Source organism: Lineus longissimus, chromosome 4, assembly GCF_910592395.1.
Source record: "Lineus longissimus chromosome 4, tnLinLong1.2, whole genome shotgun sequence".
Taxonomy (NCBI): domain Eukaryota; kingdom Metazoa; phylum Nemertea; class Pilidiophora; order Heteronemertea; family Lineidae; genus Lineus; species Lineus longissimus.
This window is the reverse complement of record NC_088311.1, coordinates 1396655-1414146: the sequence shown is the minus strand read 5'-3', so window position 1 is coordinate 1414146 and position 17492 is coordinate 1396655. Positions and strand designations below refer to the sequence as shown.

The following is a 17492-nucleotide window of genomic DNA, read 5'->3' as shown; positions in this document are numbered from 1 at the left end:
TCTTTCGTTTTCATCTCAAGAAATATCAACCTGATAGTGATCTTGATTTTATCGATAGATACCTATTACACCAATTAATATTCTTTTGTAAGAGTTTTTTTAATATATTTGTCATAACAATTTTACAATACCCAAAATATGGGTCATACCAGCAGACCACAGTCCTAGTCTACATATAGGCCCCTGCTATAAATCAGATACTTGGTCGTGGTCAATTGGACAGATTACCACTCGGAAGAGATTGTCCCCATGTTTATTAGAAATGTCTTTAGGACCGACTGACTGATGAGACTGCCCATATGATTATTGGAGATGTCTCTTGGACAAATTTCTCTTCGAGTAATTTCTAATTGAGGAGCCAGCACAATTAAATACTCCATTGCCATGTGTGATGTTTTCATCAGTATCTTTGTCACAATTCTGTATCCACTTTCATCTCGGTTGTGTTGGCATTTGTTTCAGGTATCGCACATTCCCAGAAACCCAATGTTCTGTTGATTGTTGTGGATGATTTGAGACCAGCTATTGGCTGCTAGTGCTACGGCTAAAAATCAAACGAGGACTGACAACGAATTTGAGGGCTTCTTTCCAAAATTACACTGTAGACAAATTGATCAAGTAAAGTATTTTTATGTAGATATTGACGTCATTTTGGTGGCACGTTTAAGATGACTGTGGTCCCAAGTAGTACTCAAGTTGTACTTGAAGAGTTGTCAGGTAGATATTGTGTACTGCCAGTCTCGTGAGATCAGATAACCAGCTGGCAGAGGTTGGTTGTTCCATTGTCAGTCCTTGTGAGATGATTACCACGGTACAACCAAATCAGTTGTCTTGTACAGCTAAATGACCATTTGAAGTTGTGTCAATGACTTCCCAACCTGACCAGATAACCAGCTGGCAGATGTTGGTTGTTCCATTTTCCGTCCTTGTGAGATGATTACCACGGTACAACCAAATCAGTTGTCTTGTATCACAGTGTAATGTTGTCTTGTACAGCTAAAGGACCCTTTGAAGGTTGTGTCAATGTCTTCCCAACCTGACCAGATATCCAGCTGGAAGAGGTTGGTTGTTACGTAGGCTGTCCTGTCGTCTCCAAAGTTCATTAGCGGTAACCTTAGTGTAATTTTTAGGTTGTGTCAAGGTCTTCCCAACCTGACCAGATAACCAGCTGGCAGAGGGTAGTTGTTTCGCGTCAGAGTTTTTATGTTGTGTCAAGGCCTTCACAATCAGAATAGATAAGCAGCTGGCAGAGGTTGATTGTTTCCACATCCCACAGACCATGCAGACAGAAAGATATTGGGATTTCACCAATCGCAATTGCCGTTGCCTGTACCATGACAGAAGACGGACAATAGTGCGATGGGCTTCATGATTTTGCTTGGGTTGGGGAGTTTCTGGGCTGATAAGGGCAGACATACATTGGGTCAGGTCAAGTATTGGGGTTGAGAAAGTGTTAGGTGTTGGTGTAGGGGGCCTACCCTAAGGATAAAATAATGTGTCTCAATTTCACCATGGCAATCTGACAGCACTTCACCATAGTGAATTGGGACGGTGAAATATTTTACCATGGTGAGCATGGTAAATTCTACATTCATGGTGAGCATGGTAAACTTTGAATTCACCATGGTGAACGCTGCATTCACCATGGTGAGCATGGTCAACTCCGATTTTACCATGGTGAATCTGAGATTTTTTTCTCAAGGGTCATCTCCATCCAAACCAATTCACCGACTTAACGTTGCCCTCTTTTAAGGCAACAAAATAATGAAAACAGATGCAAAGACAGGAGACTAAAGACGGAATACAATGTACAGAACACAGCCTTGTTATTCATGAAACATAGACTCTTGTCGACAACAAACAGTCAACAGAATTTTGGCAGGATTTTTCAAAATAACAATGATGTGAAGTGAAAAAATACAATGAAATATATAGAAATAAAAGTAAGTCACTCTATTGCAAATTACTTCCCACTAACAAGTAGAGGTGTGCTCACAAGTTGCTCGACAATCAAAATGGATTGATACGACGAACACCAGAGTTCAGAGGCGAGAAAGGATTCACTTTTTGCCCACATCAACGCATCATTCATTGAAATCGCTGTTGATCGAGGAGCGACACGTGGCCATCGGAGTGACTAGGGAGATGAGAGCTGGCGATTCAGTCCATGCCTGTTCGAACAGGCCACCATTCCTCTCCTACACTGCTTTGGAGTCTTTGGTAAACTTGGATGAGATCATCAGTGGGTGGCGACTTCTTCCTAGATTTTCTGAAGACAGAAAATAGAATTCAATTCAATACAGTACATGACTGTGGCAGAGCAAGGGACAAGAATGTGACGTGACAAGATCGAAGAGCAAGACCAGCGTGAATCTACACGACACACTATGGACTAGTGGCTCAGATTCTCAACTAGAGGTCAAGAGGTCCCTGGTTCGAATCCTACAGTCGGTGAGAGACTCAGGCAGGTCTCTTAGACACTTGCCTCACTACCCAGATGTATAAATGGGTTCTGGCGCTGGGCATATGGACAAATGGGACAGCATTTTTTCCTTCTTTTTTTGTTACTAACAGGATTGTGTGCAGCCCAGGCTTCAATCTCTTCATCTAACTGGGCCCTCGACGATGGCACCTTTGGTCCTTCCTTTTCCAACAAGTGTCTGAAACAGTGAAAACAAAAACACAGTGGAAATCATTGACCGCGTTGTAGGTTAGATACTGCTGCTCAAATGATTTGAAATATTCTCCTCACAACCCAAAGAAGAAAACCTAGGTGGCTTTTTCGTTATGCATTTCTTTGCAGTGAATTAACGAGTAAACATCGTCTCTCAGACACTTGGGAAACGCATCTGAGAGCATCTCAGTTTCAAAATTTTCCTGCTGGAGACCCCCAGACCTCCCTTCGTGGGTGAGCGCCTACTGCGCTTTCATGTGATTGTGAGGGCTCGCCCTCACCATATTCAGGCTTCGCCCTCAACGGGGCCCCCTCTATCCAGCTGTGCTGGATCCACTCCCTTATTTGATGGTGACCTACCATGTGGTCCAGCCACCAGTCAGACAAGGATCCCCTTTTGCGATTTGTTGCTACTTCTGGCTGTACCGAGGCTACTTTTTGCTGGGTCACTGGATGTACCAAGTCATGCCCGCTGAAACGACGAGTGATCATATCAACATTGTTGTGGCGATACTCTACACCATCCCTTCGCAATTCCCACAGCCCGTGATCACTGTTCACTAAAAGATTTGAGAAACAAGTCGTCACAATTCCATTGGCGTCATATGCAATTTGAATTGCAGCAGACGTCGCGGTTTAACATAAGTTGTGTACCGGTGCTACCGAATACGCTGCATGACACAAGGGCCTTAACATCACAGTAGAAAAGAATCATATTGAATTTGGCTAAATCACAGGGCTCAGCCAGGCCTCTGAATCTGATATCATGATGGGGGGCGGGCGAGGGGGTTGGTCCAGCAGCGGCTGGCAGCGGACATTTGTCTTGACTCTTGCTTAGCGCTGCTACAGCTTAAAGTGCTGTGGTACAGTCTAGAAGCAGTGTCATCATTGGCGAAATGGACCAAAGTTTGTGAGGGGCTGAGTTTCGTCCAAAAATAGATCTGTTTACACACTACGGCAATGGCGTATTGCAGGTACACGTCAACGGGTCATTGATTGTCGGACGTCAGTTCGCCAAGAAAACCAAAGGAATCGAAGGATTCATTGAACTCATCAACACATCATTAGTTTTCAGTGAAGTGCAACTGTATTCCTAGATAAATCACTTTGGTATATAGAGAGTAAGATTACAATTAACTCACGTTAAAGTTTGAGTTCCGGGGGAGGTAGCAAGCGTTGTCAGTACGTTGGTTTAGGGGCGCAATAACCTAGCTTATAGCGAGCAATTAGTACACTAAGATTTCAGTGATTAACATAATAGTTGCAAGTATTTGGCATTTTAGACTCATATTTCGTGCTATAATAACTACGTTGTAAACATAATGCTCAAAATTGATTCATGAAAAAGTTGTTAGGGCAATATCAAGCAAGCAGTAATGGAAAAAAGTGTAATTCCATTAACTGAATATTGTTTTTAGACACTATAACATTTTAGGCCTACTTTTCCGTAAACCACGAGAACAATGTATGTGAAAAAAACAACACATATAAGTGAGGTGCCGAGTATACAGTAATTGTAAGGTAAAGAAAAGCTCGGTCTCTAAAGTCTGGAGGTCCGGAGTCCGTAACTGTGACGGTCACGAGAGTGGCTTGTTCTTACGGATAGATCGAGAGGGCGGTTTGGGGTTCCGCCGACGGTGCTCGCATGCATTAGTCGTATCCCCGAAACCTTTACAACGCGAACAAAGCTCGTGGCATCCATGACGGTATAGGAATTGACGGTGAGGTAACAAAAAAACTCGTGGCATATCGGATGCGCATCCGATGACGGTAAAGAAATTGACGGTAAAGGATCTCGTGGCATATCGGATGCGCATCCGAAGACGGTAAGGGAATTGACGGTGAAGGATCTCGTGGCATATCGGATGCGCATCCGATGACGGTAAAGAAATTGACGGTAAAGGATCTCGTGGCATATCGGATGCGCATCCGAAGACGGTAAAGGAATTGACGGTGAAGGATCTCGTGGCATATCAGCTGCGCATCCGATGACGGTAAAGAAATTGACGGTAAAGGATCTCGTGGCATATCGGATGCGCATCCGAAGACGGTAAGGGAATTGACGGTAAAGGATCTCGTGGCATATCGGATGCGCATCCGATATGCCCATATATATATATATATTATATAAATTTTAGTTTTACACTATTATGTAAGTGCAAGCTCTAGTGAGCTCACACAACTGTTTGACAGTCCTGGCTCCTCCATCGTGCTGACAACATGATGAGAGAGATGAGACAGTCACAGCCAGGCAAAAAAAGTCTTGGCTGCTCTGCCAAGTTGTCAACATGGTGAGAGAGATGAGGAAGTCACAGCCAGGCCGAATCAATCCTGGCTGCTCCACCGTACTGACAACATGATGCGAGTGATGAGACAGTCACAGCCAGGCCACATCAATCTTCGCCGCACTGTCTAGTTGTTAATATGGCGAGAGAGATGAGACAGTCACAGCCAGGCCAAATCAGTCTTGGCTGCTCTGCCAAGTTGTCAACATGGTGAGAGAGATGAGGAAGTCACAGCCAGGCCGAATCAGTCCTGGCTGCTCCACCGTGTTGACAACATGATGAGAGAGATGAGGAAGTCACAAGGCCTCCAAGGTGACAGGGCTCGGCCAGTCACAACCAGCTCGCATAAGAATTATTGAGAAGTGGATCTGTAAGTACCACCTTGCCGATACGGCGGGAGAGACGAAGTAATCGCTACCATACGGGATACCGCATGGGATCCACTGGCTCAACTTTTTGCAAACTCCGTACCGGTGTAGCTACAGCCGTAACCAGACCAAAGCGAACCTTGCTCCAACACGGTGAGAGAAATTTGTCAGTCCGCAATACTGAATCGATAGAGATGAGACAATTACAACCAGATTGAATCGAGCGTTGCTGTCCCGCCGTCTCGTCATCAACACGGCGCGAGGAATGTAACCATCGGAACCAGGCCGAAAGGGATCTGGTCGCCCCAAACCCCCTACCACCACCGTGTTTTAACACAGTGAGAGAGTTCAGCCAGCCGATACCAAGCTGGCAGCTCCAACATGTCGCCGACACTGCAAAAGATGAGACAATCACGACAACTCGAATCGACCGTGGCAATTCCAACATCCTGCCATCACAGTTAGAGACGCGAGAGTCAAAAGCAGACCTGACTGCCCCCATCCGTTTTGCCTACACTGTGAAAGAGTAGAACCGCCAAAACTAGAAACTAGAAAGCAAGTTAAACCATGACTTTTAGATAACACTCAAAAGCGTTAAACTCACCCTGCCAGCTCCACCGTATCGCCAACACAGTGTGAGATTGAGACAGTCACAACCAAACCAAATGGGAAAGACTGTCCTATCGGCGTATTGCCGACATGGTGAGAGTGATGAGATAGCCACAGCCAATTTGAAATTGGGCCTGGCTGCTCCATGGTCTTGTCAACAGGGTGAGAGAGATGAGACAATCACACCCAGAACTATTTGGCCCTGCATCATCTCCCTTGCTGTGTCGGCATCACGTACCGATCTGGCTGTGTCACTTCCATCATTTTCTCGGTGTTGATGGCAAAAACGGTGGACAGCCACGTCAAGATGGGTCTGTCTGTGACTGTTTCTTCCATCTCACAGTGTCGACGACACTATGGAGCTGCCAGACCCGAGTAAGTCAGGTTGCACCTGTCTCATCTCTCTTACAGTATTGGCCAGAAGCTCGAGCTGGCAGGTTCGATTCGGTCTGGTTGTGACTGTCTCATTTCCATATCTGTGTCGGGGACATGGTGGAGCTGCGAAGACCTTTCAGATAAGCTTCAGATCCCCGAATTGGCAGCAACTCGCCGTAAGGGAATCCTTGCCGGAAAAGACTGTTTCGGCTCTCACCGTGGGGAAACCAGGCCCGATTTAGTTTGGTTGCTGTTTCCCAGCATTGAATTGCTGATGGGGTGAACAGACCAACCACACAGCTTTCGCGCTTAAGAGGAATCTCCACAACCTGGTTGGTCAGATAGGGCACGCACTTGGGATGATCACATCATGGGGAGATGTCCCAGATTGGCAAACATTAGAAAAGACATGTGGCCTGAAAGTTGCCTCGTCACCAGGTTTATGGTGACAATGGGCAGCTCCTAATGCAGTCTGGTAGAGACACAGAGGTAGAGAGAACCTCAATGTGTGGTCTCTTTCACTGGGACAATGAAAAGAGGTAGAGAGAACCTCAATGTGTGGTCTCTTTCACTGGGACAATGAAAAGAGGTAGAGAGAACCTCAATGTGTGGTCTCTTTCACTGGGACAATGAAAAGAGGTAGAGAGAACCTCAATGTGTGGTCTCTTTCACTGGGACAATGAAAAGAGGTAGAGAGAACCTCAATGTGTGGTCTCTTTCACTGGGACAATGAAAAGAGGTAGAGAGAACCTCAATGTGTGGTCTCTTTCACTGGGACAATGAAAAGAGGTAGAGAGAACCTCAATGTGTGGTCTCTTTCACTGGGACAATGAAAAGAGGTAGAGAGAACCTCAATGTGTGGACTCTTTCACTGGGACAATGAAAAGAGGTAGAGAGAACCTCAATGTGTGGTCTCTTTCACTGGGACAATGAAAAGAGGTAGAGAGAACCTCAATGTGTGGTCTCTTTCACTGGGACAATGAAAAGAGGTAGAGAGAACCTCAATGTGTGGTCTCTTTCACTTGGACAATGAAATAATCAGCGTCAAGTCAATGATAATCTGCCTCTATGACTTTTATTTGCTATAAAATCTCAACTTCAACTTGAATAGCATGTACAACCTGTGACTAAAAAATAACATCTCAATGTGTAAAACGATTGCAGCTATCAACTTATCTAACAACTGAAGACTACTATAGGCCTTATGCTGTAACAAATGCATGAAAACAATAGTCAGCAATAACAAGGTACTAGGACGTTTCCACTATAAGGTTTAGCTTTAGTGTGAACGCCTCAAGGCTATGGACAGTACTTGTGACATGGATCAGTTCATCACACTCATGGACAGCACAACTGTCACTTTAAACTGACCTCAGATCCTTCTTAATGAGAGGCTGTACGGGCACAGCTGATTCACCATGCCTGGTATCACCTTTTGGCACCAATTGGTTTGGCTCGGGTGAACATCTTAACAACAGGAAGGACATTACTTAACACTCCAACAATAGGGAGTGGATTTTACAAATGGCTGATCTCAGCAGCTTATGCCCATTAGACCATGGCCACTACACTAGCAAACCAATCTTGAATACTTGTAATCCATGTCTGATAAGTATCTAAATACATAAAGTACAAAATACCTTATACACGCATTAAACACACTTTGGACAACAGATCCTGGGTGACTTTATACAAATATTATGCATATCTCCTAGGTCAGCTCTAAACAGTAGAAAAATGTTTGTTTTGCATGATATGGTTAGGGGATCTGTGTGTGAAAGACTTTATCACAAACTTGCTTAAAATCAACTGATATGACAATCTTTATTTACACAAACTGAGCAGGGAAGGGGTATTACTGTAAAATCAGACAGGAGCTGTCACAACTAACTGGCACTGTAATGTTTATGTTAATATTCCACTTCAAGAAAGGACATGCCACCTTTAATCAATGATAACACCGACACGTACAGGCCAAGGTCTCAAGAGCCTTATAACAGCTGCTGTAATGCACTTTTATGTCATAGGTGCCTGGGGTTTGGAGGAGTTATTTACAGCATACACATGTGCTCGCACTTGTAGTAAGGACGTAGTGACAACCAGACCAAGGTCTGACCCACAAAGTTGGGACAGCTCCTGATGGGTTTAATGAATGCAGAGGCAGAAAGCTATACTTTCCTCTGCACTTTCAGTTGCAACATCAATCAGCATAACAACGGCAATGCCTTTTCCCCAGAATCGCAACTTGTGTTCCTTCCAGTATAACCCTAACGTCACTTGTTCTGAAAGATGAAACAATGATGGATGATTTGCTACTTAGTGACATCTTACTACTACACCTTATATATAATGTACATGGAGGAGAGACTCAAGTGCGTGAGTTCTCAGGCTTGGGACACAGTTTGAAAGGGCAAACTTTTGGAGGGGGTCTATCTTGTTTATGGTCTTGGACATGATTCGCCAGGAGCAGCAATTGTCCATACAGACTAGTACATGTATTCAGTTGACACAAGTCGGTATACACCAATACACAATAACACAAAGATCAAAATAAGTTGACAAGTCATGTTCTACAAATAAATGATAATGATAAAACGTTGCTTAATTCATAATATACAAGTGTTGCCATGGCAACTTATCACATTTACTCTAAAACCTGAGGTAAAAAATAAATGGTGATATGCTTTAGACTACTTCTTGGCAGACTTGTTGGAGAGTCTAAGGCCAAATGCCATTACTGTGAGATGAGTCAGGAGTCATCACAACTTTCAAAGTGTCAACATCTTTCTGTCGTGACGGACAGCACAGGTGCTGCCACCTCAAACGTTGTGGCGTCTCTTGACTGATTTCATGGCCTACAAAGACATAGCTCTAGTTCATTCACAGCTCGGCGCTGGGCACCGGTTGTTGAATAGACAATAACAGACCAACCAAAAACAGCAGTCGAGAGCCCCACTCATCTAAAATGGATACCACTGGCCCAGGATCCTGTGCTGCATCGTTAAAAGAGTCATTGGTCCTACTTTAAAATGAAGGCTGCACTGAGTTGAATACTTTACAGATAATCAGAAAGACAACATGCAGTTTGATGTCTAACTTTATGTTTGTTACAAAAACTACCCAAGTATATCATCTACAACCTTTGAAATCATGTTTAAAAAGTTAGTCTTTACTTCTGGACACAAGCTGTACGTGTAAGTGACATTATCAAACATATAATGGGTCTGCGCAATAAAGCCCGTTTAGGGGCACCTGTTCCTCAGGCCTATTTACATGTATTAGGCCTATGAGTAACAGACATTACTCAACTGGCTTTACAGCATTGATACAGTATAGATATGATACAAAGCATCACACAGCACTATTATGACTTTGTACACAGACACCATCAAAATTATTGCTAAATGAACAACACACACTTTTGAGTCATGTTTCAGTGGTCCTCAACATTAAAAACATTTCTACAAAACTTCATGTCGCAAGGACAACACATAACTTAGCGTCCCATTGATAACAACTGCGGAACATATATTCATTATTAGACAGCTAACTATGATTTTTAAGTCCATTTCACCCTGCATATACATAAGTCAGAGGGATGGGCTTTCATTAGCAGTTTACACTGTCTATATAGAATGTTTGTGTACATTTTCTGATAAATCCTTGATCCCAGACCTACCCTCCATACAGGAACACTGCGATTGTACTAGTGCTGGCCTGGCATTATCTCAAGACATTCGTCCTTTGAGGTCACATGCACCGAATTGATAAAACAAAGTAGTTCCAACTAAGCACAAGATACACAAAACCTAAAAGCACCACACGACTAAAAGTGAAACACCCAAACAAATAATAAATTATCTAAAGAAATGCACAAATTGAATAATTTGTAAAATGATGAGGAAAGATCAAATCAAGACGAAAATCTAAATGCACCAAGACATGAGATTAACGCACAAGTTTGACAAATATGTTTCGACAAAAATAGAAGTAAAAGCAAGACATGTACATGTACTGTATGCTAGAAAATGTCAGAAAACAATTAACAATACTGCCTATGATTTATGCAAGACCAGACATCAAAATGCAACTCAAACATTCAGACATGAAGCCATCTGACACAACCCTGTCACATCATCAATATACATTAAACCTGACAACGGAATTGTTCCCAATGGCACATCGGTGCCATCTTGATTCGAGAATCGAATTGGCCCCAAGATACATTATGATGCAACACCTCAAAGTAATACTGTCAATGGTAACACAGACCCCAGTTGATATGACTGTATTGCATGAGGAATAGATTACAGGTAACAACAGACAAGCTAATCTTTTGTCCCTGGTGAAACTGAGGGTTGTAAAGAGTGCACTTTACCCCTCGAAATTTTGTTTGAGAAAAGATTTCGGCAAGTCCATTGTGTCATGTACGTGAAACTGGCATATTCATTTAGACTGTCTGTATGCGTGGCACTTCACTCAGACTAGAGAGGTATTTCAAAATAGCAATATGAGATCAATTCTAATATTCCCAATAACCCACCTATACAAGAGAGTTGTTGGCACCATGAGAGGGTTAATGGCCCGATAGTCAAACATCACATGATTCAGTTTGGCACATTTCCAGAAAAGACACATGACACATCTGTTCTGACACGACTTTATGAAACACCAAAGACCCTGTTTTCTCTTGCCAAGACTTGCATAATCTAAATGAACATAATGTTACTAGCAAACAATCAAATAAAAGCAATTAAATACACCGTTTCAGACACTTCACCTCATCAATGCCGTGTTATATTTGTGGACACAATGTTGAGCAGACATCACACTTTCACTATCTTGCCCTGATGTGTGTGCAAACTAAATAAATCCCTAAAAATGTAACCACAGTGTTCAACTGCTAAAACAGATAGGTGGCCACTCAAAAAGAACACACCAAACCTGAACTGCCCCCCTCCCCATACCATGCTCTACCCTGAGCTCTGTCCACAAACTACAATAGCAGGAGACTAGAAACATCAGAACAAACTGAAACCCCAGTCCACCATCTGGTATATTCCTGACAAGTGGCAACCTAAATGACACTGGTCAATGCATATTGGTAATTTCATGGCTGTTATTGTGCGTGGTACATGACAATACGTTAGCAGCCTGACCACTCAAGTATTCCACCTGCTGATAGCTTGCCAAGCACAGTGGCAGAAAAGACGTCATCAACAAACGACACTCAATAATCAACTACCATCAAATGTGATGTTAGGCATTGTCCTCATTGGAACCTGCACTTAAATAGTTCACTCATTTATTAAACATGCATTAAAACTCCCTATACACAATCCTGTCTTCCTATAGTCAATTTATAACAATTGGTCAATATAAAACTTCATCTGAAGTGCTTCACCGGTGCTGATCCAAATTCCACCACAGATGGCATGACCTATATCACAATCATAGAACGGCACCAACTCTGACGAGCCAGACAGACTAACTCCTGAGATGGTCTCACAACTTGTCTCTCGATCAGAGTTTCAATGAATTTGCTGGGCAAGCTTGAGCTCCACAGGCTGATGGACCTCACATTTCCACTGCATTTGAGACTCAATCAAGCTACAGCATCATGAGGTCAGAGGAGCTGCCACAACCATTGTTCACCAAAGCCATTCACTATGCTGCTGCTTCCACAATAACACATGTTCATATCTTGCTTTCATTTCTCTTTAACGCCGTCACTTCTAGTCTCCGATCCCGACATGAGCTTTCCAATAATGAATCCAACCAGATCCTCAGTGGCTGCCATCAAGGGCTTTAAGGAATTTCTTCTCTATCACTCTAGGAATCAACTTGTGCCTGAAAAAGGAAGCGAATGTTTACAGTACTGCACTTCTCAATCTTCTCAATCAAACTTTGCATGGGCAGGCCAGATCAGGGCTCAGAGTGAGGTCGCAAGTTTTGGTCATTTCTGGATATGTGCATGGTCTTAAAGAAGCAACGTGCAATCACTAGAGGATACTTGAGAAAGTAGTAGATACTGTACATACCTGCATGGAATGAGCAACATGATGAGAACAGGGAACACCATCTTCATGTAGGCGATGGGAGCAAAGCCAAATGCACAGAGGAGACCAAGCTGAAGGATCTGAGCAAGGGTGAACATGTGCACCTTCCTCTGGGGCACGCGGCGGATGTAATGGTTCGGAGGGTACGCATTCTGCAATCATGGAGAGATGGAATCAGAATCAAGGAGCACGTTCTCCAAATAGTGAGAAAGAGATATATGCAATCTTAACTCATCTTATCCAATAATGATATCTTGACACGTCTATTCCAAAACCACAACAGGCATGATGGTGTGTCGGAACAGTACGTCATGATTACAGCATTTATTGAACTGAAGTTGTCATCTGTTTGCAAATGCAGGGCACCAACTGTCTCAAAGAGTCATCTAAACCTACTGCCAAGACCATTTGTTCGAAATCTCTCTATGAGGGCTTCATTTTGATACTACTAGTGTCGTGGATGACATACTTGTCGATTATAACCTACCTGTTCTGTGACGAGCAACATGATCCTCTCAAAGAGCTCATTATTGGAGAGAGCAGTGTACGCTACATAGAGGAAGAGACCGTCGAGGACCGCACGAGGGATGTAGACCAGAGGGTAAGGGATCATCAACAGTGACAGACCAATCAAAATGTGGGAGAAGATGGCCGTCAATCTCGTCTCACGGACTCGCACAACACTGCAAGGAAGATGAGGATGTGATATGTTATGAGATGGACATACCTAGTACCGGCCCTTATCCTTATTGAAATTGTTTATGTTGATGAGTTTAAGTCACCCAGACTTGTAGAATTCGATGGTGTTGACTGGTAGAATGGTAAACAAGACCATAACAGAATGATAATCATGGCAACTTGAATGATAAGCTAGGCTGGACCAAGGATTCTTGCCCAAAGTTCTTCAACATTGCAGGCCAAACTCATTCTGCCTGTCATTCGGAGAAACAGGCTACGCTGCAGTCAAGAAGTAACGCCATGAAAAGGCCTATTTCAACTTACATCTGGTAGACATGACCTTGGTCCACTCGGTCCTCAAGGTCAGCAAGTGCTCTGACATGGAGAGGTGAATGAGGAAGAGCAGCATGGACCCATGGTAAGCCAAACAAGGAGAGGAATGCATTCAGGATGGCAACGACGAAGAGGTCCCAGTGATATGCTGAGCCTTTCTTCAATCTGAAAGTAACAAGAAAGGACTCGATAAATGCTACGGGTTGGAAGATCACAAGCGCAGATGAAAGGCAATGAAGAGATGGTCTGTCTGAAGAAGTTTAATCCTTGCTTTCGACACAACTTCGTGGACACTGAAATCTTGGTAACAGACCTCTTTGATGCATGAAACTGACAGCAGATGACGTATTAACTGGTGCTAGGTTTAACTCAAAGCGACCCAGCATTGACTGCTATCTCACTTGACTGGGATCTTGCATGCACCCCTTTGATTAGAACACTTAAAGTGTCACGTAATCACTTACTTGTTGGATGGGTTGTTGATCATGGCGCTGCTGATATTCTGATCCATGAAGAAGAGAAGGGAGAGAGGGAAGCCGAGGCCCATGCAGGCAAACACGGAGCCCCACGTCAACGAACTCATATCGGCCAACTTAAAGGTGAACGTTGCTGTCGATATATTGAAGGGTGTCACTGAAACACAAACGGGTATTGATACAAACAACATACCACTCAATACCACTCAATGTAAAGAGGTGCTACATGAACACCTGGCATAGATTTTAAAATACTCAAGGGGATAACAGCTGTGGCATGACTTACATTTGATGTCTTGGAATACGAATGATGCTATGAAGGACATGAGCAGCACAGCAACAGGAAGAGAATAATCAGCCAACAGTTCACGCTTGCTCGCGTTCAGAAATGGACTGAAACAAGATGAGAAAGTATATCAAAGACAAGGCTTTCAAGATAAGATCCACACTGCAGAACACGGACATTCATCACAGATGCTGAAGTGTCTGAGTGTACCTAAGTGGTCTTGATAAGACAACTGAGGACCGCCAGCTTGAACCAAGCAGGAGCTAAGATGTTCAACACTGAGGTTTGTGTGTCAACATATTCTTCATTACGAGATAGAAGCTAGGAAACAATGATAACAGTACAGAAAACTTACGTCTTGGTGAAATTATACAATGAAATTCCAATCCATAATGTTCCTAAAGTGAGCAATAGATAGAGCAGACTGTTTTCCCTCAGACACTGTGTGACACCATCTGTGACTAATGAGCCATTCAGGGTGGCGTTGACAGTCTCAAGGGTCTGGTTCAGGACAGTCATAACTGTAGTCACTCCCTCCGTTGTTAGGTCGTCGGTTCCATTAGTCATGTTGGACAGCACTGTGGGTATGACCTCATCACATACTGGCGAATCATAGTTCTTTGCAAAATCTGAAAGAAGGAATTGCCTTTAGTATAGTTCGGTGTTATTTGACAGTTGCTCGCACCGAGAGATAATCCTCAGTTACACAAAGTGATACTGTGAGTAGTGGAGGTTTCTATCAGTTGCTTGGCTGCCTCAATGCTCCACACAGCCTACTATGGCCCAGTGTTCCTGACTTAAGCTGTATTTTGACTTCAAAACTAGTAACCTGTATACCCTGCAGCAGTAGCCTGCCCAGGTACTGACTTTCTACCTCATGTACCCGGCAAGTTCTAAGTTGACAAGAACTTACTTTCATAGATGTCCCTTATTGCATCCACAGAAAAGGCTATTGATATGAATATCGCAAATATTTCTTCTGTTGACCTGAAAACAAAACAGAAGAAATTATCAATGATTGTCTGGTGATACTTTTCCAATAAGAAACCTATAAATCTGATCCCTTCCCAGGCATTTTGGGCAGCGTGGGCCTTGTACCTGTAGTAAGTAGAAGTATACCACATAGCTTGCTCATTTTGTGTTTGAATTTGCCCCATAGTGGGAATCGTGACGGAAGCCATTTGGACAGATATTTGCCACATCATTCAAGAAGGAAAGTGGTTCCCTTTTCAGTCATATCTACACAGATCACCAGTAGGTAACCAGTTTGTGAGGAACCTAAGAGGTAATAGCGTACCTTGTTGACCATTTCATCAGCTTGCTGACATCAAACAATGCATAGATCATGAGAAAGAAGCAGTTCCACAGTCCTGTACACGTAAACATCGCCAGGAAGTCGATACCATAATCTGTGCTGATCGCGAAGATGACTGAAAAGTGTATTAGAGACTTGAAGAGAAGTGAAGTGAATGACATCAAGTCGTGAGCGAAAAATGAGACTAGAGCTTGACTGAAATACATGGCAATCCTGATTCATGATGTTCACAAATGAGACTTGATCAGCAGAATTTGTCAGGATTGATGAATGATGAATTTGTTTGCTGCACTTACTTTTGGTATAGAGGGCCAATGGAGCAGTCGTCAGTAGAATGATCAATGGTTGACCACCACAGAAACCAAACAGGAGGCCGCTGATTGTCTGTGAATAGATCACCTGGGTGACACCTGCAGGAAGAAAACGGTAACAATACAATAGATAACGAGTATGTGTCAGTAGTTTGGTATAGCTGGTGTTGAATACGGACAGTGGTCTGGTATTATAGGCCATTCGGTCTCCACTGAGGCATTCTGGGGTACCAAGTAGCTGCTGATAAGAGCACGACCGGGGATGATCAACCGGCAACCGGACTGGAATCCAAACTCCATCTCGCTTGGTTTTTGAGTTGGCAACCTCACTAGCACACTAGCCTCTCCTTAATACTACTTTAATTCGCGACAGGTTTCCTTTAACTACATAAACAGACAATTCCCTTTCATGAAAATACATCCTTAAGGGTAGCAATTCACAACACCAAAGCCTGTTGTTGTAAACATACCAATCTTGCCCCCCGTGTTGTGGTCGTTGAGCATGCCAAAAGCTATAGATGGCAACAGGCAGGCAAAGTAGAGAAACATGGTCGTTGATATCAGCTTGGAGATCGTCCGATGGCCGATGATACCGTCTTTGAAGTCGGAGAAATAATGTGGCAATCTTCTCATAATATCACAGCGTAAACCTCGGGCAAAGAAACACATATCGGACTGCAAGAAATAGGTAGAGGTTAGAATGACCATCTAATGGAGATCGTTCTAAAGCTTCTTGATCTTGATAACATGGTACTATAAGTGGGATCTGGTATGACTCCTTTTGGAAACTCAATATCAGACAATATAAGAGAATTCTTGACTGTTACCCCATCATTCTCCTCCTCAAATGGACTGATGCCTGCGATGGAGCGCTTGCGGACCAACTGCCTCTGTTCCTCTGCCAGTTCCTTGGTGTGCTCCCAGACAAGCCGTTTAAACTCCTCCTCGGTGTGAGCGTCCAGCAGTCTCAACCTGAAGTCCATGTCAGCAAAGATGGTCGCAAACGTCCGGCCAGTCTCAAGCGCATTCTTTGTGCCTTTCTGAAAGGTGAAGGCAGATAGATCAGAAGCTCTCTAAGCAGAAGCTCTGACATATGGTCTTCAACAACTAGCGCACTGATTCTGGTCTCACACAATGAGTAATATCCATTCAATTTGATCTTTGCATCAGGACAGCTCTCTTTTCATAACCGCATCTCCGTCTGTGCACGGAAGTCATTCAAGGAAAGCTTATTACTATCAAAACGCATTGATCAATCTGTTGAAGAGAACATCAGAATAATGTGAAGCTTCAACATGTCAAAGGGAACACCACAGACTCGTCCTTGACCAAATTACCTCCATTATCAAGCAGGTGCGGAGGGCGAAGAGATTATTGCAAAGACAAATCTTGAGAAACATACATACCTCTTTTGTTGAAGCTATCACAAGAACAATAAACTTAATCTCCTGACTTGTCCGCCCGAAGTTGGCGGGCATCTTTAACCGGGCGATGGCCACGTGACGCTTGGTCACAGACGGAAGACTGCATCTGAAAACATGAGGGCAAACATGAAGGTGCACCAACTTAAAAGACTGAAAGTGACCCAAAAAGTTATGCCATCAACCCCTATAGACAAGATCATTCATTGGAAAGCCCTTGACGAGTACCTCTTGAAGGTAAAGCTTGCTTTCTCTCCTATAAGTCATGTTTTTCCTGAAGCTTTCATGGGTTTAATTGTGAC

General features: G+C 43.4%; 1 protein-coding gene and 1 long non-coding RNA gene across 6 annotated transcripts in view; both read right to left on the bottom strand.

Moving 5' to 3' along the window:
• Positions 1–1802: 1802 nt before the first annotated feature.
• On the bottom strand, positions 1803–4488 carry LOC135486456 (uncharacterized). 2 transcript variants are annotated; one of them, XR_010446707.1, is made up of 4 exons: positions 3817–4488; positions 3035–3146; positions 2486–2660; positions 1803–2269 (listed from the first exon to the last, which is right to left on the bottom strand). It is a non-coding gene; the product is annotated as an uncharacterized LOC135486456 (long non-coding RNA). The 2 variants fall into 2 exon arrangements; XR_010446708.1 differs by having other exon boundaries at positions 3035–3234; positions 3817–3836.
• Positions 4489–7376: 2888 nt separating this feature from the next.
• LOC135485877 (solute carrier family 4 member 11-like) overlaps positions 7377–17492 on the bottom strand; it is a 48826-nt gene continuing 38710 nt past the window's right edge. For all 4 annotated transcript variants that reach the window (XM_064768214.1, XM_064768217.1, XM_064768215.1 and 1 more), the window contains 13 exons: positions 17176–17299; positions 16597–16809; positions 16240–16444; positions 15755–15868; positions 15441–15573; positions 15057–15130; positions 14499–14772; positions 14144–14250; positions 13846–14014; positions 13373–13546; positions 12858–13053; positions 12353–12522; positions 7377–12161 (listed from right to left, as the gene is read on the bottom strand). In XM_064768214.1, coding sequence (XP_064624284.1) covers positions 12098–12161; positions 12353–12522; positions 12858–13053; positions 13373–13546; positions 13846–14014; positions 14144–14250; positions 14499–14772; positions 15057–15130; positions 15441–15573; positions 15755–15868; positions 16240–16444; positions 16597–16809; positions 17176–17299 — 2017 coding nt within the window. In that variant the 3' untranslated portion in view covers positions 7377–12097. The remainder of the gene's footprint in view (positions 12162–12352; positions 12523–12857; positions 13054–13372; positions 13547–13845; positions 14015–14143; positions 14251–14498; positions 14773–15056; positions 15131–15440; positions 15574–15754; positions 15869–16239; positions 16445–16596; positions 16810–17175; positions 17300–17492) is intronic.